The sequence below is a fragment of the Haliotis rubra genome, unplaced genomic scaffold (assembly GCF_003918875.1).
Source record: "Haliotis rubra isolate DU_JTF1 unplaced genomic scaffold, ASM391887v1 Scf342, whole genome shotgun sequence".
NCBI classification, from domain to species: Eukaryota; Metazoa; Mollusca; class Gastropoda; order Lepetellida; family Haliotidae; genus Haliotis; species Haliotis rubra.
This window is the reverse complement of record NW_025767016.1, coordinates 1,035,478-1,061,693: the sequence shown is the minus strand read 5'-3', so window position 1 is coordinate 1,061,693 and position 26,216 is coordinate 1,035,478. Positions and strand designations below refer to the sequence as shown.

Here is a 26,216-nt window from a genome sequence, read left to right as displayed (position 1 = left end):
TCTTTCGGTGAATTTTGTGATACTTATCAGTTTGTGATATCACGCAAATGAGACAACTACATCATCTACATCATCATCATCTACACCACTATCTACAACACGATTACAAGTAGACGCTTCAATGTATTTAGCAGTAGGAAGTATACTCTGTCTTTATCATCTGTATTGTGTCCTCAGTTTATCATGTCGTCCACGTGTTCTATATTCTTACATAATATTATACACCACTGAAAAGAAGACAAAGAACAGCCGATGTTTTCGTATTACTCTGGTGAATTTGTCACAGTATTAGTAATGTGGCACATTCGGGTGTTCCTTGACTTCTTTTGAGTAGTATATTGTCTTTATACCACAGGGCATGCCTTATGGTGCACATGTTGCACAAACACATGGTGAACCGAGACATGGTGAACCGAGACATGGTGAACCGAGACAGGAATCAGTATTGAGCATGTGAAGTACAGCAATGATAAGGCCGATCTTATTGCAAGCCGTTTCCACATTTAAGAAAGTAAAGACATCTTCAATTGTTCTAAAGGTATCTGTAAAGATATCATTCATGTTTTTAAGATATCGGTCAATACTTGAAAACATCTTTAATAAGTTTCTGATATTCAAAATAGAATTGCTGATATCTTAAAATGTTATTGAAATATCAAGATCATATATCGTGATATCTCTAAATATGTTTACGATATTAATAAGAGATATCTTAAATTCAACTCAGGATGTACTGAAATAATTTATGCATATCCACAAATGCATTATATATATCTTCAATTCAATTAGAGATATCTCTAATTAAGTTATAGATATCTTCAATTCTGGCCTATAGTATTATCTAAAATCAAATTAAAGATATCATTAATAATGCTGAAGTTACCTCTAAATCAATTACTGATGTCTGTAATACAAGTAACAGGAACGAACAACAGAACTTAACTCTTTATGAAATTTTAATAATTCAAGATATCTTTAAAACAGTTTCAGTAATCAGTAATTTCTCTATACATTATCTCCTTTGAGATGGATAATTCATTTCAAGATATCTCCAATTCAATTCAAGATATCTTCAATTAATTCAAGATGTCTTTATTTAATTGCAAGATATCAGGAACTGAATTACAGATATCATGAAAAACATTAAATCCATGAAAGATATTAGCAATTCTTTTCAAGATATCATTAATGTGCTTCAACATATACTAAATTCATTTTGCCATATCATGAATGCTATCGTAGATATCTATTATTATCTCTGTTCGAGATATCTTTAATTCATTTTGAGATATCTCCAATTCAATTCAAGGTGTCTTTAATTTATTTCAAGATATCTCAGAAAAAAAATAAGTTTTATTTTATAACAATTTAATATATCAGGAATTTCTCAATAAATGTTGAAACGGCTTGCCATACGACGGACCCCTCTGCTGAGAGCGTAAACAAAAAAACCTGGTGACAACTTGCTTGGATCCCTGTCTGTTTCTACCACGGGATATCATCTACAGCCTGGCCTACGTTACAATCCCAGTGCTTTTCATTACCTCGTGTCATTAGTGATCTTAAATGACCATTCAACATATTGTTTCACAACTGTTTTGCCTTGTACGGCCAATGAACTCCATTTTGCTGTATAATTATTACGGATAATAGATTGTTGAATTTTTACGTTTATGTTTACACCCTCCAATGGATACATTTGGCCAGGATCATTCGTTATTCATTTTCATGATTTCACACATATTCGTGCATGTATTGTCACAATTAAATGTATTTTAAAAAAGCATTACAAACCTTTTGAAATCCTCGTTGTCTGAAGCATCTTGGTTCCTCCAAGACCAGGATATAGATGTATGTAACTGAAATGGTGCTGACTGTTGCCTGAAGCAATATGTTTACTTATCCAAGAATATCTTCATCCACGTGAATTCAATGGACCGGTTAAAATACATCCTACCAACATCCTCATGATATAACTCACTTTGAAATCGTGACAACTCCATCTGATGCCAGTGTCAAGTATGAATGCGGACAGAGAACAACAGAGGATGTAAACAATTCAACGGCAACAACAATAAACAAATTAGTACATACATTTTTATTGTATGCTTATGCGATGTCTGATATACATGCCAATCGTCACTCCCTACCTCCCACACCGACTGAGGCAAGTCCAGTAACTCTACTCCGTGCTGATAAGGGCTCGTCGGACACTGATAAGTCTATTGGCGGGTATGATCGCATTGTAGCGACGCCATTTTGCTGAGAAATATTCAGTTTTGTGACTTATTACCTGGACAGAACCTACCCGGGGACTACCCGTGACGGAGATCTAAGTAGCTTCACCCTGAGGACTTTCTATCAACGAACGACTCACGTGACAAGGTACAACAGGATTTGATACTAACATCAGGAATCGAAAACATAGATGTCTGACTTAATTACCATGTATGGGTAAATATATGATCACATATATAGTTGGAACTACAAACTAAGAGAGAATATATAGATTAGGTTACTTCGTTCAAATTACCATCTAGAAACAGCACTCGGATTTCCTGTGTTATATGAGTCACTTCCGGGGAATAACATGGCTCTCCCTTCCACCGTACAACAGTAATACGTAACTGGGGGTAATCACTACTTACGTCGACCTTCACACAAACGGAGTTCAGAACAATTTTGCAAAAAAATGCTTGCTAGGTACTATCATGTATTTCCGATGTTTGTTTAGTTGGGTGTCCTTTGATGTTGATATTGTACACTTTGTTGTAATATCACTATGACATAACTGGTAGAAACGTTAAAGTGTATGCTGGAACATATGTATTTCAGGGGTTGACTATGTCATGTATACCCTTGTGCTATGTACGACTGTGATGGTTTACTCACGCTGACCGACACTGACCACGCTGATAGAAAGATAATATCTCGTGTAAACACGGACAGCGGACAACTGGACACACATAGCAGATTCATATCTGTTTGAGGTTCAAAGCATCTGTTGCAATTTAAACCCTTTAAAGCACGATTTATCTACATTTTACCTACAGCTTATTTATTCATGTATTAACGTGCATGTTATGTGTACATACTGAGAGAGAAGTATTAATCATGGGTGATGTGAACACATATTGACCTAGTGGCTGTTTAATCATGCATGGGCTGTCTACATACTAACTCGTGAATTCAACCTTTCCTACTAAGAATAATCATATTACGTAATAGGTGGAACCTGTGTCAAACTCATGGAACGCCAAGTCAAATGTTTACCTGAACAGACAGGGAAACGTATGGCAAAATACTTATGGTCACTTACATGCGTCAACTGTTGAAATGCCCTTCACTTGTAGAACTTTATATAACGTCTGTGAAACCTAGGGTGTTGTAACCTTGATCAATGCAGTTTGGGGAAAAGAGGATATGACACTCTCGCAGAAAGAGCATGATCGATTATATCACACAAGTTGTGACATGTAAGCACAAAAGGCAATAACTGACATTTTGCTCGACATGATTTAGAAAGCTGAACTCACTCTTTGCACACCCCTGTGGGTAGTCAGTCTGAATCTTAAAACATAGATCTCAAGCTAAAACAGGAGAAGTCGTGTATATGTCTAATTCAGGTTGTTACTGAACAATACCAGATCATCTATATACTGGAAACTTAGGTTAAACGTCTTGGTCACGTCTGTACAAGACAATCCAGTGATCAACAGCATGGGCATCCATCTACGTCATTGGGATAAGATGACATGTGTCAACCAAGTCGGAGAGCCTGACCATTACTTTAGTCGCCTCTTATGACAAGCATGCGTTACTGAAGACCAATTCTAACGTGGATCTTCACGGGTATGGATCGACTAGAAGAGCACTGTTGGTGTCTAGAAGGATGCTTTCCTTCTTACATAATGTCTTATCAAAATTATCAAATAGATGTGATCAGTTAAAATTGCACGTCATATTTTCTTAATAAACTTAGGGTGGAATTTCTTTCATATTCTGACAAATTGTACACTGAACCTTTGAAGACGAAGATGTAGCCATATTGCGGTCCCTTCGTTTTGTTATAACTAAGGAGAAATGACGTGTTACCCAAAGTTTGCCATGTGGGATAGAGGAGCACAGCGGGGGGGAAATATAACGGTCCGACTTGAAATTGTCTCTATTTTCAAATTGCAACTATACATCCCCTGACTTTCAGATACTTCACTTCAAAACGCACTGTTAAACCACCAGGGCAATACGCATACAGCACGTGCATGCTCAAACAACACGAAGATGTTATTTACAAAAATACACAAGCTAAACAACCACGAGGCTAATGTATAAACAGAACATGCAAGTTCAACCGCTTCATCAATATACCGACAGAACATGCATGCTTAAACAACATTTACGGGTATTTTTGACGGAACCAAGGTGTATACACGCTAGCTCAATCTAGGTAAAAGTTTACTGGTCAAATCCGATGTATTGTTCTTTCTGAAAAGAAATGATATAAACGATAATGGTGACCCTATATGTATTGTAACGGATGATGTCGCTGTTGTTTATGGAGCGGTTACGCCTAAACATGGTTGTACAGGGTTTTCCCGTGTACCCGTCTCCACTGCTTGACTGGGAATGCATATACTGTGGACGTTATCAGCGAAATGCCATCCACACCATGGTGACCGTACACGGGATCTGCGACGTAAATCCCTTCCCGTATCAACCAGGTACTGAACTCTGTAACCATACTCGGACGCGAGGTTGTCCAATTGAGCATGTGAGAAAGGCTTGACCTGATCAAATATAGAAAGGTGGTTTTATTTAATAATCCGTCTTCCAATGAATTCCGGGTCCATTATTTCCAGCTGCTAAGAGGTTTATTTTCAGCTTTAAGCATTTAGGACTGTAAAACTATTATTCTGGAAAAGCATTGTTCGTTACAATTCATTGCGAAACACAAAAGAGCCACGTTTTTAGTGGTGACACATTTACAGTTTCTTTGTCAGGAACTGTTTTGACAGGGCAGTTGTCAAGTTGAAGACATACGAATTAAGAAACGACATAACGATTGACTGAGCGTAAAAATGATGTTGATATATATGGCGCACATTTTAGTATGTGTTGACTAAAAGGAGAAAAATGTTACTTCGGTTAAACCCTGTCACAAGTACTATACACAAAGAACTTAATTAAGCACCCTCTGTATTTTTGCAATGATGAAACGTACATGAAACTTCTCGTGGTGATCACGATGGGGTTTTTCTGACTCGCATGATCCTTTGGCTTATAAAAACGACAAAATGATTGGAATCCATGATTTTATGATGCTAATTGCTCATTAAAAACAACCACTCATTTTCATACAAAACTATGTATGTATAAGTATGACCCTGGAATATTTAATGTTGAATTTATTGGTGAATGTGAACATTCAAAATGTCAGTTTGCGGGTCTTACACGATCCAAGGTCAATACCGAGTGTAACCTCCATGCGACTGTATGACAGCCAGCACTCTCCTCCTCATACCACCTGTCAGCCTCCTGATCCTCTGAAGGGGCAGTCTACGCCATTCCTCGTGTATAGGAGCTTCCAATTGGGCCAGGTTCTGTACAGGAGGATCCCTTTGTTGCACACGACGACCAATCATGTCCCATAAGTTCCAAAGGGTTAGGGTCGGGGTTCATTCAATTGTAAGATATGTCAGGGGGAGCTTAACTAAGTTTTTGATGTATACATGTATACCCTTAAACCGTGACATCCCCACTTGACGTTGTTTTATTTAGTATCAACATTACACAGTCGTTGCTGGTGAAACAATGGTATTTTGCTTAAACAGTAATAAGTTTTGTACACAAAGGTATGCTTTCTAAACAATAGAATGCTCATTAAACAATGGTTTGCTCTTTAAATTGGTACAATGGTACGTTATTTACATTGGGATATGAATGTTCTTTACGCAATGGTATGCTCTTTACAAATGTTTAATGTAAATAAAGGGTATGTATTTTAAAAACGTTATGTTTTGGAAACAAAGGTATGGTTTTAAACAAGGATGAGCTATATGTAACGTTGTACGTTTGCTAAAATCATTATATGCGCATTAAACAGCGTTATGCTCTTTGAACAACCGTATGGTCAACAACAGTGGTAGGTTATTTAAACAACTTATGATCTTTGCTTACAGCTACTTATCATTTGACTTGGAACACAGGTAATCACTTTCCCCGAAGACAAATACCAGATTACAGCAGTCAAAGTAGGAAATAAAACTGCCTGACATTTTGCATTGAAATATCAATTATTTCTGTCTAGATATCACCAACGGTAAACGCTGCCATGGTGCCTCATAAATGGCTCCTGGTTGTCATGGCAACTGTCTGCTTGTGTTCAGGTCAAGGTAAGTCTATTGTAAGTCCACATGTATCTTTTGAAACAGGATATCTGTAACATTTCACGACACATATTCATAAATAGCAAGGTCTTTTATTCCATGTAACGATGTGTCAGGGACATTTCTTTCCCATTTCACAACAACAGATTTATAACAAACACAATTGCTCAAAATATAGAGACGAATATAACAAGCTTCTTGCGTAAGAATTTTGTCCGTAACAAATTTGGATCAATCGTTATTCACGGGAGACTTGAATAAGGAACACGGGACCCTTGAAAAGGAATGTACGCTGGTGTTTTTATTATGAATTCTCTCCTTCAACACGCTTATGTGTTCACATGATCAAACAACCACAGGTGATGATATTTACGTGGTACAGTTTACAGATGTCCGGTTTCTTGCATCTGCTCGTGGACAAAAAGACACTTAGTGGCATACACTGAACACTAATATTCAACCATTAACACTAATGTACACTCTGCGTGCAATACACGGCACGGACCAAGTCACAGACCACTTCAAGCATGGCACCAAAGTTTGAGTTCTTCAATAACCCCTCGTTGTTGTCCTATACGTCCAGCACATGCCTTTGGGAGGGAACCCTGGAGTAAATAGTGCAGATAACGCTGTGATTACACACCTAGACCAGAGCATCAACGTATTTCTTGTCATATTCTGGGATTTCTAAGAAAATATATATCGTCTCCAGGCGATGATAAATCAGCCCATGTTATGTACATTGTGTGATGACAAGACATAAGTATTGGAAATCGTTTAGCATCCTGCAGTAAGTGTCAATAGGTATCCCTCTCAAGTATTAGATCCGCATAACATTCAGTGGCACACGTTGTATAATGTCTTTCATAGTAAACTGCAACCTTTCGCTCCATTTATGTTATTTCATACATATTCTAGATTCGGTTAAGAGAGTCGGGACAGAAGTCTTTAGAAATCACAGAAGAAACCGATTGTGGAGACACAGTTTGTCCGAAATTACAACACGACAAAATTCACACAAACACGGGTTGATGCAACCTGAAAATTGCCCTGTACAGCATTTTATCCCTTCTTGTTGATTTCAGACTGCCCTCTGAACTGGGCTGAGTACATGGACCACTGCTATCACTTTGTGTTCCACCCGCCACGCCCATACGTGGAGGCGGACACGGCTTGTCAGGTCAGTGTTGATGTGACGTCATATCAACTGTGTATTCATTGGAATATTAACGTCGTAATAGTCACATACATTATGGTATGATGACGTCATATCGGCTGTGTACACATTGAAATAGTGTAACCGATAGCTTGACCCTTCATTAATGACGCCGAGTATATATAGATGCATATGCCATTATATTGCAACGTTATACCATATTGTAAATATCTCATGTGAGTGTTCATACCGGAACTTCATGCATTTGTACAACATCATCTAATTCAAAAAATATAAGCAAGACAGTCGAGGTTTTTAGAGATGTAATCTGAATGAACAGTCGTTAATCAAGCTTTAACCACTAGGGAAGTTCTTGGAAGTGTTTTACTAGCATAATTGATCAACTGCCCTGGGGCAATTATTTCTATTAAAAAACAATAAAGCTATTTTTAAAGCCCTCGGAGAGTTTATTTAAATAATTACCTTATAAGGGTGATTAACCTACACATACCGTGAAAATTACCCGAAATAGAACGCGTACGATGTAAAGCCTCACGTAAAACACAAAATGACGGGAAAATAGACACCTGTAATGTCTGTGTGTGCAAGGGTATATGCACATTAAAAAATCATTTTGATTGATTGAATAATTAATAATTAATCAATAAGCAGAACGAAACTTAGCATGGTGATAGCCACAAGGTTTGAAGAGATAATGACAATATTCCTGTCCTGTGTTCGTCGCAAGGCATATACGTACAAGAAGGGGGAATGGTAAAAGTTGCTGTATAAAGCTACAAACGTTGCGTGTTTGCACCACACAAGTTGACAAACATGTGGCTAACAACATTTAATTAATATATTGCATTTGTGCTTCACGTTTCATGCATATACAAAATGCAAACAATATGCGTCTTTCCAGTGAGTATATAATCATGTATAGTGCGTTTGCAATCATACGTAAATGGCATATTTCACTCTTGTGTGTGATATGTCTTGCCGTATATGTCTACCTCTAGGCTGATGGAGCAACTCTCGTCAGCGTCAATGACGATGCGGAGCACCAATTCATCACCAACTACTTGACGCAGTACGACATCAACAGGTGTGTCATTGTTGCACATTATCCAGGTGTATCAACGCATCTTGAACTTTTCATTTTCATTAATCATTGGCGTCATGTCAACACTTGTGAAATATGACTCTTCGTTCAATTACTTTAATAGTTTCAATAGTAAAACAAAGTTTGTTTAGGGTTAGTTTTCACTAAAATCTGTGAAAAACAATATATCCACGATTTAAACACGATGTTTGTCCGCAATGCGTTCTGCGGTACAAACCATAACTTATCCCTATATTCCTTGATGTAATGATGTCTTTTCCATGCTCTCCTCAAGGCGAGACAGGTGGTACACGAGCGGCGTTCAGATGGGCGATACGTGGCAGTGGCAGGGAGACGGCACCGACATCATGACAGGCGACTACTGGGACGATGACGCCATGGCGCCCGACAGTACTGGCCAGCCCATTAACAAACCCAACCTCGTCTACGTGTTTTCTGGTGAGCAGAGTGACACAGTGTGTTATAGGGAGGGTGTATGCGCACAGGTTTGTGGTCCGTTTGGACAATAATATTTAGCCACGGATTTGGGTAATTATAGTAAGGTACAGAATGACTTGCCTTAAGGATAAACAGAATTTATATATGTTATGTGTGTTGATTTCCAAGTTTCAAACAATTTACCGGGGAACATTCCGTAAAGGAAGTAGATGTAAAACCAACCCAAAAAGAAATATGATGTAACAAACAAATGTATTACCTGAGTTCACAAATCAATAGAAAGGTTTCACTATGGTAGTACTAAATGGCGTGACAATACAAATTCAAAGGTGATATAGTACAAGAGTAGTGATATTGCTGGAATATTGCTAAAAGTGGCGTAACACAAAACTCACTCACTCACCCAACTTTGCAAAATAGACCTTGCAGGGTATAATGATCGCCACACACAATGCTGGAAATCTGGTTATTTGAGATGTCAGGTGAAGTGAGAAGCAAGAGTTAACTCCCTTTACATATCTAAAGAAAACCATGAAAGAACATTATCTAAATCCCTTGGCTAAAATAGTTCAAAGAGGGTAGTACTGTGTAGACCTTCCAGAACTCCGTATATAACACATCACTGCCTCTCACTGAATATCACTTGTACAGTGTATCCCACGTGGGACATTACACGATGAATGTCACTGCGACATAACACGTGTTAAATGTTTTTGGGAGCACATACGAAAATATGCTCGAAATAAGGAATATTCAGATATCCGCAGAACACTGACATGCTGATGAACATTCAGCATCGGCAGTTAGAAAACACCCTTCTTGAGAGAGACAGCATATGGGGAGTTTAAGGATGTGGATATCCACACTGCGGTTTAATACCTTCACATAAACTATTGAAGTAATTTAGTAATGCATTCAGGCAAGCATGTCTACTTTCAGCCTCGAAGAACGTGTTTGCCTGGGCCAAGGTGCGCAACACGGAGGTGTTGATGTACATCTGTGAGATCAGCAAGCTTGAGGCATTCAGGATCAACAGGCCTCAAAGGGACTTCAGTAAGTGACCTTAAATCTTGCTAACCTCATCCTCCCCACTACCCTACTGCTGTCTGAGTGTTGATGATAGGGCAGTACGTAGACAGTACGTAAAAGTGGAGCAAATGACATTTAGCTTCAACACCGGAGGTCAAGAGCACCCAGAAACAAGGCCCTTGTTGATTATTTAACAGCAGGTTAAAGTAGAGTACATATGGATATTTGACAACTCAAGTCGTGTTGACGTAGTTCCTGTTCCCTATGACACACTCGGTCTTTGTTTCCAGTCGTGTGAGACGCAGCAATTCGCTGGTAAGAGTTGCGTCCATTGGACTGTCCAGAAACGTTACATTGTGCTCGTCACGCGGTTTGTAAACGTCTGAAACCAGCATCACTTCGGGATTTCTCCCACATTAAGCAGACACGCCGAAATAAGTCCAACTCACTCACTCTTTGTTTCCAGCATACGGCCAGGAAACCACTGACCTGAACAAAATCAGTCGAGGGCCCGTGTTCACGAATGAGCCAAAGAGTATAGTTCTTGCTGGGAGAGAAATACTCACCTTCATCGATTGCACAGCAGATGCAATACCAGCCCCGACATACAGGTAACACGTGTACACTGCAACCCCCTACTAGCCTTCACTCACTCTCGCCCTATGAACATCACATCACTGTGTGACAGTTGGTCTTCAGCAGCCCACGCTTGTCGTAAAAGGCGGCAAAGGGGACAGGTTGACAAGCTTGCTGACTTGGTTGACACATGTCATCGTATCCCAATAGCGTAGATGAATGTTCATGCTTTCAATCACTAGATTGTCTGGTCCAGACTCGAGTATTTACAGACCGTCGACATATAGCTGGGAGATTTCTAGCCGCGGTGGTAATCAACAGACAATACATGTATGTTATATTTACTGATAATAAGTCGTTATAACAGGTGGATCCGAAATGTGGGCACAGCAAAAGAGATGGAAGTTACGGAAACCACCGACACTCGCTACACACTGACCAACGGGAGACTGACCATAGCTGACCCCGACCTGCAGAAGGACCCCGGGGACTACCAGTGTATCGCCTCCAACACGATCGGTTCCATCATGAGCGACCCCGTCACGATTTCAGAAGGATGTAAGTATGAAATCACTGTTGTCCTCTAAACGATGTCGACCCGTGAAGGTCCTGGTAAGAATGAGCCTTCAGTAACCCATGGGTGTTGTAAGAGGCGACTAACGGGATCGGGTGGTCAGGCTCGCTGACTTGGTTGACACATGTCATCGGTTCCCAATTGCGCAGATCGATGCTCATGCTGTTGATCACTGGATTGTCTGGTCCAGACTCGATTATTTACAGACCGCCGCCATATAGCTGGAATATTGCTGAGTGCGTCGTAAAACTAAACTCACTCACCCACTCACTAAACGATGTCCGTGTTTTTCTACGGTATTTGATGGCTTCCAAGCAATGTTTTGCTTTTGAAAACTTTGTACTTCCATGCTTCGATAAAACATACTAAATTGAATCAATAAATACCTATGAAAGCAGCTTTATCGCACCTTGTTCACTGTCACTCCACACCCGTTCCAGTCCTGAACCAGTTCGTCAATGATCCAGTGGGCACGTTGAGTGCTCCTCTCTACCAGGGAACAGTCATCAACTGCAACACGCCAAACTTCAAGCCAAGTAAGTGAACACATGAGATCATTGCAGTCACATTTGTTTTCAAATTCAGTATCTACAGATGCACTTACAACATCTGGTCCTACATAGTACATAACACACGAACCTGAACTAACCCGCGGAAAGTGTGTATGTGTTCGTCTTGGTGATAGTTGTTGAAGGCGAGTCTTTATATGTATAGTCCGTTTGATTTCATTTGAGACCGATGAATTGCTCACTAACACAAAATCTGATAAATGCTACAACATCAAACTTTGCACAGTCACATTAAAGCGACAGACCAACACTGAACAGCCAGGTGTGCGAGTTGCACCTATGAAATTGAAGTTTCACTACACACACTTGTTGATTACCTGGCTGCTCTACCAGCAAGTGGTCCTCCCTCGTAAAAAATAGCGAAAAGTTACAACAAAATAATGATCGATTGTCTAACAACTATTTTTCGGGTGTCTACAATTATGAGACAAATCATCAAACTTGGTCTGTCGATTTTCATGTGACTGTGCCAGGTTTGGCTTTGTTGCAATTATTAGATTTTGTGTTAGTGAGCAATTCATCGGTCTCAAATAAAATCAAACGGACTGTACGGTTTGGGTGAATCTCAGACCATTCCCAAATGCTACATATACACACAAGTGTTCAATTGGCAAGCTGGGGGTCTTGAAAATGTGTTTTATTAAAATATATTCGTTCCTTCTTTGTCTCTAAACAATTCCCACCTTAATGTTCGTAATATTTTCATCCGCTTCAGAATCATTTCAACCCATTGTACAGATGTCTGGTAACTGTCCTAAATATAAAACGGTCGATTCTATACTCACCGGGAACTTTGTTTCAGAGGTGATGTACGCCTGGTACAAGAACGACGCCAGGCACTTCATCCGCCCCACCCTCAACCCCCACACATTTGTGTCGGAGAACGGCGGTCTGTACATCTCCGAGGTCCAGTCGTCCGACAAAGGGCAGTACCACTGTGTGGTCACACTGGCCGCTCCCTTCGACGAGATTCTCGCAACCAAGCAACCGCCCAGCAAGACCAGTCTCGCCATCGGCTTCGACGTCACCGGGCAAAGTTAGTAAAATATCCAGCGTACCGAGATGGCTATATTACACGTTACTGGTGTGCAGAAATGTCACGACGCCATTTTCAGGAACTTGTCCGGCACATTAAACCTACAGGTCGGTAGTGTTGAAAGGGTCGGCGCTAAAGCAAAGAGAGGCCCCGGTTTACTCTATGACGACCGTCTACCTATCTATAATCTCTGTCTGTCAGTTATGCAGTGATGTACTGACGGATGTCCAAACGCCGAAACAGCTGTTGACAAAATAAGTTGTTATACGTTGTGGTCACGTTGCTTGAAACAGATCAGAACACTCACCACTGTTCATGACAGGTGAGAATTAAAATATTCTTTCCATCGCACCTTGCAGACGCCAACGACTTTGGGCCGACCATCCACAACGACTTCCCAGCCGTGTTTCCCAATCCCCCGCAGAGGGGCAAGACCATCCGCCTGGAGTGTCTAGCTTATGGAAGGTGGGTCGACTGAGTAGGTTTTGTAACCAGATCATGGGTTCCAAGTGATGTTGTTATGAGCTGCGTTGATACATTGATTGAACGGAACCAAGGACCCTGCGGTGTAGGGATGAGTTGACGTACTTTACCATCAGTACTACCGTTACAAATCTCGTATTTTACAACTTTAGCAGATATGGTGCAGTTTTACGCAATGAAAATTTAACGCAGATTTTACAAATGTAGTGACAAGTTGGGTAAGTTGGATATCTAAACAGTCCTTTACAACAAGTATATTACATGCTACAATCATATGATGGAAGAAATCCATTGAGACCTGGAAATTTGAGCTAGTTCTACCCAGGTGTGTGGCCACTGTACCAGTGTTCCTCATCTTCAGGCTCCCCTTGACTTACTCCTGGGAGTGGAATGGCGGGGCTCCGCCCTCCGGGTCTCACATGGAGAACCTCAACCGCGTTCTCATCATCAAGGATGTGAAGCTGGAGCACAGCGGCAACTACACATGCCTCGTCCGACGAGGCGGCGACGCCTCCGACAGCAAGAGCCTGCATCTATCAATTATATGTAGGTTTCTTTCGCATTTGGGACACTGATCTTCGTGATCATTTATCTGTAAACCTTGGTTCCTGCGTATGCTGCGCATGCGCGTCACTGACCACGGCAAGGACTGCACAATGGCGGGTTCCACTACTGGCTGACACACCATATTGTTACTATGTTAACTTCAAAGAACGGGTTGTTGGAATTTTTCTTGGCATTTCCATCGATGATGTTTTAAAGCATATCTTTCAGTGAAGAAATATATTTTAGAGACAGAAAACATTATTTAAGCAGTTTCGAGTCAAGGAAGATGAAATGTAAACAATACATGTAACTTAACTACTTACATTAATTTTATGACGTCAGCATCTTTATTTAAGCACGTTTGATGAGGCATATGGTTTGGTTTGATACTTGGACGTTTCTATAGTAAATATATTGAGTGTCTCCCTGAAGTGTAGGCCGCCATTGTGTTGTCCTCGCTGGGGTCATCTAAGTGGCAAGTGACCTTGTATGTGATGAAATCTGCTTGCTCCCATGACCAGACTTCTTGGTTTGGTTAAGCGGTCGCAGTGAGTTGACAGGAATTATTCCTATGTATAGACATGGACTACTTGATGTGGTCAGCCTTAGCATGTTGTGTGAGAATATTAACCTTGGTCCTGGAAGCTTTGTACATTTGTAGATGGACGTCCCGTTTAGTTTGACGCCATGTTTTCTCAGTGCATGGACCAGACAGACAGGCTCAATGTCAGTGTCCATCTCAACATGTAAATGTAAATAATTAAAAATTCTAAATGTGATTCACAACACGTTCCTCCACTAGCCAAACCCTACTTCCTGTTCCCGCTGGAGGACAAGTTTGTAGACAAGGGGAGTCAGCTGACGTGGAGGTGCGATGCGGTGGCCGTCCCCCACGCCACCTACACTTGGCTGAAGGACACTAAGGTGCTTCTCCCCACCCCCGGGGATATCGACATCTACAGGAACACGCTGACCATCCACAACGCCGACGCTACCCGGCATGACGGCATGTACCAGTGTGTGGCGAAAAACAAGTACGGCAAGGTCCTGACAAGTGGCCAGCTCAAGGTGCTGAGTAAGTAGACACACCACGTGGACGGAAGGCCGGCCGTCCTTTCGCGTATTTTTGCGTATCGTGTTCTTTTGGCTGTTTATTACATTGAATGATCGAATGATCTTTATTTCCTCCACTGGTTACGGAGAGTACAGTTATTACAAATACTATATATGTGTTAACATTGCATCAATTCAGAGGTTATTGAAAGAACATAATACCTCATTAGATATGCTGGGCGAGATACAGCCACCCCGGGATATTATTTAGACACTAAATGTACATAGTACAGGTACAGTATGGACTGTAGGTTCCAGGGAGTCATTTGTCTGAAGACCATGTGTATGATGGTCGTGTATGTCATAAGGTCCATGCATTGTAAGATGTGTGTAATGCCACCAAGTAGTGTCATATTAGTGTTATCTGCACAATCTTCCACTCGGGTTGCCGACTGTAGAGACATCACGTTCGACGTACATGGACAACACCACACGAGGCATGTTTTGGTGGTGGCATCAGGCAAACCATGTTCAATTCATTTACACACTGGAACATCCAGTTATGTGCCAGGTGTCTAGCTTCCACGTATTTCTACCTTTGTGTCACCAGCATTCCAGCCAATGTTTACCAAGCACCCCCTTCATGACACCATGCTCGGCACCGAGGGTGGCAACATCACCATACCTTGCCTACCGGAAGGGGCTCCCACTCCGACCATCACGTGGTCTAAGGATGGCCGTGACCTTGGTCTCACTGTAGCTGATAAGATAATGGCGACTGGGCATCTGGCCCTACTTCCAAGTGGGAGCCTAGTCATCAATGGACTCACAAAGGGGGATTCGGGACGCTACAGGTGCACTGCCACCAACGACATCGGGACGGCGTCGTCTGAGGGCACACTCAACATCGTCAGTAAGAATCATTTTACATACATTTCCTGCGCAAGATCATGCAATGACCTTGAACTTAACTTCTTGGAGCCAGTGACGTTGTCATGTGTGAATCCGTCATATAGCTGGAATATTGCGGCGTAATACTAATCTCACTCACTCATGTGTGATTTATCTGTTAATCAACATTTACAAATGATTATATACCTTCTGTATACCTTTGATTGTATACCTTTTGTATATCTGATTCCAGCGCAAACTGTTATAACAACGCCCCCTACCAACACCGCCGTCATAGTCAACAATACTGCTTTCCTGTTCTGCGAGGCGTCCTTCAACCAGCTCACGACGGACCTGATTTATGTGTGGAAGTTCAACAACGAGATCACCATCGACATTGCAAACGACCCCGACTTCGTACAGGTGAGCGTCCCTCTCACCTAAAACTGACTACACCCCATCCGATACCAGCATGGGCAATCTTGATTCCTCGAAACGTAAAACATTAATCACTCACACTCTCATTATGAACTAATATAATGTCAGACGGAAGGATGAAACGAGGGTGGCACGTGGGCGTCAACTGATAAGCTCTATTTCTTTACTTTATTTCTCTCCGCAGGGAGTCCGCGATGGTTTGAGGGGCTTATACATAAGGAACGCCCAGTTCAGACACGAGGGAATATTCACGTGTATGGCCCAGACGGTTCAGGACGCTGCTACAGCTGACGCCGTATTGACAGTCCTCGGTACGTATGTTTCTTAACATTGACGCTGTACTGACAGTCTTGGGTATGTATGTTTCTTAACATTGACGCCGTAATGACAGCCATGGGTATGTATATGATCCTTAACATTGACGCCGAACTGACAGTGATGGGTATGTATGTTTCTTAACATTGACGCCGTACTTACAATCATGGGTACGTATTTTCTCTTAACATTGACGCCGTACTGACACTCATGGGTACGTATTTTTCTTAACTTTGACGTCGTACTGACACTCATGGTTACGTATGTTTCTTAACATTGCCGCCGTACTGACAGTAGTGGGTACGTATATGATCCTTAACGTTGACGCCGTACTGACAGTACTGGGTATGTATCTTCCTTAACGTTGATGCCGTACTTACAGTCATGGGTACGTATGTTTCTTAACATTAATGCCGTACTGACAGTCTTGGGTACGTATGTTCCTTAACATTGACACGGTACTGACAGTCATGGGTACGTATGTTTCTTAACATTGACGCCGTTCTGACAGTCATTGGTACATACCTTCCTTAACGTTGACGCCGTACTGACAGTCATGGGTACGAATGTTCTTAACATTGACGCCGTACTGATAGTTATGGGTACGTAAGTTTCTTAACATTAATGCCGTACTGACAGTCATGGGTACGCATGTTTCTTAACATTGATGCCGTACTTACAGTCATGGGTACGTATGTTTCTTGACATTGATGCCGTACTTACAGTCATGGGTACGCATGTTCCTTAACAAAACACTTGTGGGTACGCTTGTTCTCACGCCACTGTTAACACTCTGTAATATATCACACACACACAAAACGCGCGCGCAGGCACGCACACTGTATATACTCTGCGAATAATAACGTAATAACGACGTATGCCTGAAATGCAGGTCCTCCCGGGGAGCCGGCCGGGGTGTACTCCAGGGACGGGTCAAAGGGGAAGGAAGTGACGTTACGCTGGACGCCGGGAGAGGATCACGGGGACATCATACAAGCCTACAGGGTAGAGGCTACAAACACCTACGACTCAGAATGGATCCCCGTCGTCAAAGGTGGGCACCGTACACTTGGTTTACTGTCATGTCTGTGGTAGGTCACCATGGCAGACCCACTGTACATGTGTAGCGAATAATGCATATTAATCGAAGTTTCCATCGTGATTTGCAAAATCAAAACATAGGAACTTGGCATTCATTTCACTGAACCGTAACGTGTCGATTATCTGATATGGCAGAATAATGGTCAGTTAGCCTAGTCACCTCTACTGATTCATCCACTTGAACAAGGAACATAGAAGAACCTTGAGAACGCCTCCTCTGCTTCACATGGAGATCCATGCTCAAAGTCAAATAGATCCCCCCTGTATGCAAATACATCCTCTCTGTATGACAGGAGTAATGTATTCAACCTGCCCAACTGGTCCTTCTAGCTACTTCAGCCTTTGGCGTCTAAAGTCCACACGTTCAAGGTGATCGGACATGCTCTCCCAGTGATGTTATAGAACGTCCAACAACGCTCGCGTAAATAGTGTATGCTCAGAGTTACACAAGTCAAGGCTTTCAAAAGGTTTAATGTTTCACATGAGAAGATTTCTAAATAAGATTTCGAATAATTACGTCCGCTGAAGTTCCCCATAAGACTTGTTCCCATGTTTGTTCAGATGAACTGTTGACTTACGCCTGCATGTGCTTGTAAAGGGTTTCACCATCGAGGCAGTATACGCATGACTTAGTGTCATCAATATTGTATAGCGATTCATACACGCATCTTCAGTAAGCAGTCGGATCTGAACAATGTACATGTCATATGATTATATCAATGGTTTAGTCGCGTGAACCTGAGTGACAATGTTCCTCCAGAGTTGCAGGAGAGCCAGTCAGTACTGACGAACCTGGAGGAGGACCAGACCAAGAGGGGGACGCTCATTGTTGGTCTTGCTCCCGGCACAAGCTACAGGTTCAGAGTCATTGCCAGGAACAGGTTCGGATGGGGCGAGCCTAGCTATCCTTCAGGTAAGTTGTCTTGAGTGCCACTCACGAGCTTTGTCATGTACTGAGATGTACGGTACCAATAAGGGTCCTATCCTATCTCGGAATAATGACGTAAACTGACTTTCATCTGGTGTTGCAGCATGGTACCACATCGACTCCGCCGCTCCGAGGGTGGCTCCTGCTAATATTGGTGGTGGAGGGGGAGCTGTTGGTCTGCTCAAGATGACATGGCAGGTATGCATTGGTACATGAGGACCGAATTGTCAAACCCTAATCTCTAATCCAGACATAAGAGTGGGTGAGTGAGTTTAGTTTTACGCCGCTTTTAGCAATATTTCAGCAATATCACGGCTGGGGACACCAGAAATGGGCTTCACACATTGTACCCATGTGAGGAATTGAACCGGGTCGTCGGCGTGACGAGCGAACGTTTTAACCACTAGGCTACCCGACCGCCCCTCCAGACATAAGACCACTTATCGGAACATCGGACATCGGAAATCCTTCATCTTCAGTTCTCCCGAGCCAAGGGTGACTGAGGCAGCAGGCCTAAATACACCTGACTTGTCTTTCGACTGGCACCCGTGAAGATCCGGGTTAGAATGAACCTTCAGTAACCCATACTTGTCGTAAGAGGCGACTAACGAGATCGGGTGGTCAGGCTCGCTGACTTGGTTGACACATGTCATCGGTTCCCAATTGCGCAGATCGATGCTCATGCTGTTGATCACTGGATTGTCTGGTCCAGACTCGATTATTTACAGACAGCCGCCATATAGCTGTCCCATGGAATATTGCCGAGTGTGGTGTAAAACTAAATTCACTCACTCACTCTTTCGACTGGCAATACTGAAGTATTTACAACAAAAAGGAAATAACGATACCTCGCCACATTTCTTCGTACAGTAGGCAGGCGAGCATTGAAACATGTTGCAGTTTCTCCTTTGCGCCATATATAGGAATTTGGGAAAAGAACTGCCCCAGTATCCTGTTTTCAGAAAAAGGTGTCTAAATTGGACCTGGTGTTGAGGCTTGTGTGTTTGTGCCACGATGGCCCTAGGTGCTAGTCATAATGTCAACCACTGGTTTGTCTACATACTGTTATTGAAAGACCGTGATGACGAAGCTGGAATCTTGTTAAATGTGATGTTCAACAAAAAATAACTCGCTTTACACAAGGTCTCCCACTGGATGAGACACAAGGTCTCCCACTGGATGAGACACAAGGTCTCCCACTGGATGAGACACAAGGTCTCCCACTGGATGAGACACCAGTCATATAACACCGTTACTGACAATGTAAGCTTCTTGGCGACATAGTCTGGCTCTCGCACGGTCTCCTAGAGGTTTTGTTCAAAACATGACGTAAACTAATATGATCCATTCCTGACCCTCGGCCAGTGAAGGTAATAGTCTCACTTTATAAACGACTGATCACGACTTTTCCTCCCTAGGCTCTCCCAAGGAACGAGTGGGGTGGTCGGGGTCTCCGCTATAACGTCTTCCATCGTCTGTTCTCAACCAGGGGTCAAGGTGACAACTGGATCAAGGTAACCATGTAGCAGTAAATAGTAACTGTTATACACAACTAACAACATACCTATAGAGTGTACAGAACCATGGAGACTTTTGTAGCTGCTGAAACTAGACCATAGACGCGGGACACACAGTTCTACCAAATTTAATCATACTGTTCACATAAAACGTGGATGAATAGCATCATATTCACACCCTCTGTAGTTATGTAGTTATTCACAGATGTTATGTTTGTCGCAGGCCAAAGTTCCAGGCACGAAGACTGAGAACGTCACGGTGGTCGGATCCAGGACAAACTTCTACAGACAGTACGAGGTCAAAGTTCAAGCAGTCAATGACTTCGGACCGGGGCCCAACTCCTCAATCTCAGTGGTGTTCTCTGCGGAGGACAGTAAGTTGTCCTGTGTACATACATCGTTGATACACAGGGAGATATCGAGAGGGGACCACTGTCAGTGTGTCTTAGTTGTTAGCATGCACTATCAACAGGGGAATTCTGTCAGTGTGTATCGAGTTGTTATCATGCACTATCGAGAGGGGAACTGTCAGTGTGTCTTAGTTGTTAGCATGCACTATCAACAGGGGAATTCTGTCAGTGTGTATCGAGTTGTTATATCGAGTTGTTAGCATGCACTATCGAGAGGTGTGTATCGAGTTGTTAGCATGCACTATCAGGGGAAGAGTGGAACTGTCGAGAGGGGAACTGTGTGTCTTAGTTGTTAGCATGCACTATCAACAGTGTGTATCGAGTTGTTATCATGCACTATCGAGAGGGAACTGTCAGTGTTTATCGAGTTGTTAGCATGCACTATCAACAGGGGAATTCTGTCATCGAGTTGTTATCATGCACTATCGAGAGGGGAACTGTCAGTGTGTCTTAGTTGTTAGCATGCACTATCAACAGGAGAATTCTGTCAGTGTGTATCGAGTTGTTATCATGCATTATCGAGAGGGGAACCCTGTCAATATGTATCGATTTGTTAGCATGCACTACTATCTTCTATCATCAGTGCCCGTTGGAACGCCCTCTAATGTCTACGCCCAGGAACAGAACTCGACGTCGGCTCTGGTGTTTTGGAACCCTGTCCCCGATGACCGACTCCACATGAAGGGGCGTGTAATGGGTTACCAGGTAAATTATATCCAGCAGAAGAGTCATGTTGCCTTTACTTTTGCCTTGGCATATCAGGGCGTAGCAATGTAAGCGCAATAATCTGGAACGCAACGTGGGACCTTCATGGGCTTCATTCGGGGCATGCTTTGTAAAGCTTCTCTCAGAAGTGAACGACCAAGTTCTTAGTGTCTGTAATTCTTATATTGACTGTAAAATTATGAAACCTAAATCTCATCTGCAATCTGCTTGATCCATATTCTTCTACAAAAACCTCCACAGATTTTGTTTAATTGTAATTGTCACGTGTGTACGTACTGTACTGCCCCTTTCTGCTGCCAGATCAACTACTGGCTGGACGGGGAGACCTACAACGACGCGCTGTTTGTCCGCCATTATGGGCAAATGTCAAAAGGCATGATCATTGGTCTGGAACCAAACACCGACTACTGGTGCAACGTCAACGTCTTTAACGGCGCGGGACTCGGCCCGAAGAGTGAAAACTGGTGGTTCTCAACTTACTATCAAGGTACGTTGTTGAACTTCATTCCTGGACATATTACTGAGATAACTGACGTAACCGAGACTCCAGTGCTCTGCCAGAAACGATTAGAATGGGACTCGGTTTGCTTCGTGTCTATTTCAAACCCTTGTACTGGTGACACAGCTGAGTGATCGGGTGGTCATAATCGTATCCCATTGTTCCTCCAGGTGTCCAGTACCCTCTGTCACAAACAGTATCCCCAAAATGTTGTTCGGTTGTTACGTTGCGCCTAGTTGTTGTTCAGTTGTTACAACCCTTGAAGATCCGTGTTAGAATTGATCTTCAGTAACCCACGCTTCTCTTAAGAGACGACTAACGGGATCGGGTAGTCAAGCTCGCTAACTTAGTTGACACATGTCATCGGTTCTCAAATGCGTAGATCGATGCCATGATGTTGATCACCGGATCGTCTGGTCCAGAATCGATTATTTACAGACCGCCACCATATAGCTGGAATATTGCTGAGTGCGGCGTAAAACTAAACTCACTCACTCACTCAGTTGTTACATTGTGTCCCAGGTCCGACGCTGTACCCGGAGTACGTGACCGTCAACAGTGACGGCCCTGACAGCGCGTACGTGACGTGGAGAGGAGTGAGCACGACGCAGAACGAGGAGTCAATCCGAGGCTACAAGGTCAGCAGGCGTTCACAACTCACACAGGAACAACCACCAACTGCCACGTCCACAACCAATACACTAAACCACTTCCTTACCCAACTCAATGTACACGACCCGATTGCCCCACCCAAATGCACTGCCCAAATACACTACCCAAGTACCCTACTCAAGTACCCTACCCAAGTACCCTACTCAAGTACCTAACCCACGTACCTAACCCAAATACACAAGCCAAGTACCCAACCCAAGTACCCTACCCAAAAACCCAAACAAGGTACTCTACCTAAGTACCCTACCCATCAGTCATCAGTACAACATATACCCACCCATCCCAAACCCACTCTATCCCACGACCAACACAACTACACGACTTCAAACTACTCAAATATATCACCCAGGTACATTGCAATACTGACCACGTACCCAACAGCAATAACACCACACCACCGAAGAACCAATAAATAAATGCATATTCAAGTTACCATAAAGTAAGTACATCATCAAACAGAGGGTTAGAACGATTTCAACTCACGACCATGTACACGTGACAATTGGAAATACTGTGGTGACCGTTGCTGCAATTACGTTGTCGATGTTGCAGCTGATCTACTGGAAGACTGGGGAGGACATCAGGACGGCCAAGAGCGTGATCGTGGGCAAAGTGGACAGTACGGTCATCCCCCACTTGGAGAAGGGGGTTATCTACAAACTGAGGATTATGGGCTTCAGCTATGGGGGGGACGGCAAGAAGACCCCCACCGTGTACTTCACTCTAGGTCAGTCCCCGCCCACCAATACAGGACTGCTTTTCTTAATTCATGTGAACATGTTGATACATTTTGATGAAATGTGAAAATGTTTCACTTAACAACTATGGCTATGGGCGAAACAGTATCTGAATTGATCGAGTCGGAGGATTGAGTGAGTGAGTTTAGTTTTACGCCGCACTCAGCAATATTCCAGCTAAATGGCGGCGATCTGTAAATAATCGAGTCTAGACCAGACAATCCAGTGATCAACAGCATGAGCATCGATCTGTGCAATTGGGAACCGATGACATGTTTCAACCAAGTCAGCGTGCCTGACCACCCGATCCCGTTCGTCGCCTCTTACGACAAGCATGGGTTGCTGAAGGCTCATTCTAACCCGGACCTTCACGGGCCTTGTCTGACTGACTGACTGAGTTTGGTTTTACGCCGCTTTTAGCTATATTCTAGCAACATCACGGCGGGGGACACCAGAAATGGGTTTCACACATTGTACCCATGTGGGGATTCGAACCCGGGTCTTCGGCGTGACGAGCCAACGCTTTAACCACTAGGCTACCCCACCGCCCCTCACGGGCCTTGAGTCGGAGGATGTGAGATAGGTCACCAAATAAACCTAACATCATAAAGTCATATACTAGTAACTTACAGACGAATAAACAAAACATTAATATGAAACGGACTATTTCACCTAGTGGATGAGTTGGGTTTAATGTCACTTTAAGCAGTCTTCAGCGCGTCAACTAAATGCAGACGGAAAGCCTGAAGTAATGCCCGGCTGTGGCGCTGACTAGAACCATAAACAGAGTGAACCAACCAGCATAGGCTTGTGGTGTGCCAAAGAGATGAAACTGTCCACCATTAAGTTCAACATTAAGTTCACGGGCATGTTTAGTTCCATAAACTTGCTATTAATGAAGGGGATTACTGCAAGCGTAGCTTCTGCATTTTCTTAAAGGAGAGGGCATCACGTGATTTGGTAAAACAGGTTTGACAATTACCTCACAAAGGTTTGTTCCAAACAGGGGGCGGTGGGTAGCCTAGTGGTTAAAGCGTTCGCTCGTCACGCCGAAGACCCGGGTTCGATTCCCCACATGGGTACAATGTGTGAAGCCCATTTCTGGTGTCCCCCGCCGTGATATTGCTGGAATATTGATAAAAGCGGCGTAAAACTGAACTCACTCACTCCAAACAGGTTCCCAGAGAGATGATAGTTATTGCTGCAAATGATGATATTGTTTAATATATGGCTTAAATTATTTTCCGTTTTTGTAGGTGGCCAAGTGCGATACGACCAGATCACAAGTGAAATAATGGCAGGAGGTCAAGGACTGAGCCTCTCACTTCTCCTTCTGGGATCCTGCTTAGCTGCAGTCCTCCTGGTTTCCGGGTCGGGATAATTCGCTCATGCACACGTCGCTTTCCTCTGTTGTTAACGCAAGATCACCCTCTTCTGCTGCTCATCTTCACACCGCTTTGCCTCCGTTGTCATCGTAAGGTCACCGTCTTCTGATGATCTTTACATCACCATCCTCTGCTGATCTTCACACTGCTATGCTTCCGTTGTCATCGCATGTCGACTTCTGCTCACCTACACACTCCTAGTGACCACGTGGCCTGCGTATTGTCAAATGTCCGACCTAATCTATATGTACTGGCAGTCTACATCTACTGACAATCCCTCCATTCTACCGATACGTGCAACAGCAGCCTTATGCTTGGGCCCTGTGATTTTCTCCCTGCAAACAGGAAGGCGTTTACAAACCAATTGTGATTCCAAGCAATCTGAAGACTTCCACCTCCCCAACACACATATAACAGTGTGACCGGTGCTGTTTCCGTTCAGTTGTTACAACCAGTTTGCTGTCTCTGGAACCATGGCGGCTTCTCCTGTAGCGATTTCCTTATATTGACGGTCTTCATGGGGAGAGGAAATGGTGGGATGTTTACCGCTGAAGTTTTGTGACTTAAGTCATTTTCTTAATAGCCAGTTGAAAAACCCTTTGCACTGTCAGGTTGAATATAAAAAACGAAATCGTTTCCATGCGAATGTCAGTCGCCAGTTTCTTGGTAATCATTGGGGCATCTGTATCTGTTTTCGTTTTATAGATGCAGTCCGTGTTTTCTTTCGTGTTGTTAGATCTATGTTTTTATTTTTTACATTAAAAATTGATCTTTCAAAGAGAGAAATATTACTATTGTTACGTTAAAATCATGACAATGCAGCGTACCCTATCAGGACCATCAGATGTGAACATGTTATTATGATTATGCAAATCAGTTACTGATTGACAGACATGTGTCATTGTACATTATTAAAAACTAAAAATCAGAGACTTAAGTCGAGTAAGTCATGTTTCAATGATGTGATTACGACATATACTGGACAGTAAGGTAGACAGCTATCAGTTCAATTACTGCTGGGATAAAAAAAATGTATACCAAACCCTTTTGTATAACAACTTTTAGCGTATAACCACTGACTTTAGGCGAACAGTATTACTGTGTGTGACGTACTGGTATATTTTTCCGACTCTTGTACATATCATATTTGTTATCATAATCTCCATGCCTGTATACACATTATCATTCCTCTGTCAGGGTAATTATTTCTTATTATGACTAGTATTGAAATCATGTTTACACTTTATAATAAAGAGTTCAATTCTAAACATCGTTTGTACGCATTACACATACTCCTCTACTTCATTAGTTAAAGGTCACATAAACCCTAGGGGGTTAAAATACATAAATCACTAACTGGCATCGTTATAAATAAAACCGTGTCATTAAAACTACTCATTTCGACCTTTAATTGACTTAAATCGACCTTTTTGACAACAGTGCACAATTCTCACCCGCGAACGAAATTTCAACCAATCAGAGCGGCGCGACTCTGTGACGTCATATGAGGAATAGCTTTGAGGGCCGATGCAGAATTCATCTACATTTTAGGGGGTAAATTATCTTGTTTACAGGCTTGTATAAACCTGAAATCGTGACAATTGTTGTGGAAAATGAAAGCTATATGT

The 26,216-nt window shown here is 42.6% G+C and overlaps 1 protein-coding gene across 1 annotated transcript; it reads left to right on the top strand.

The window, feature by feature from the left end:
- Window positions 1-1,022: 1,022 nt before the first annotated feature.
- LOC124284710 (contactin-like) lies at window positions 1,023-25,856 on the top strand. Its single transcript, XM_046720818.1, has 26 exons — window positions 1,023-2,385; window positions 6,308-6,392; window positions 7,472-7,566; window positions 8,562-8,647; window positions 8,940-9,103; window positions 10,043-10,156; window positions 10,599-10,743; window positions 11,076-11,266; window positions 11,723-11,818; window positions 12,654-12,887; window positions 13,247-13,352; window positions 13,732-13,916; window positions 14,719-14,991; window positions 15,580-15,882; window positions 16,114-16,283; window positions 16,483-16,609; window positions 17,506-17,667; window positions 18,475-18,627; window positions 18,746-18,840; window positions 20,061-20,156; window positions 20,383-20,533; window positions 21,153-21,274; window positions 21,596-21,782; window positions 22,317-22,432; window positions 23,019-23,193; window positions 24,460-25,856. The coding sequence occupies exons 2-26, from the start codon at window positions 6,332-6,334 to the stop codon at window positions 24,582-24,584; spliced, it is 3,732 nt and encodes a 1,243-aa protein (XP_046576774.1). The 5' UTR covers window positions 1,023-2,385; window positions 6,308-6,331; the 3' UTR covers window positions 24,585-25,856.
- Window positions 25,857-26,216: the final 360 nt, after the last annotated feature.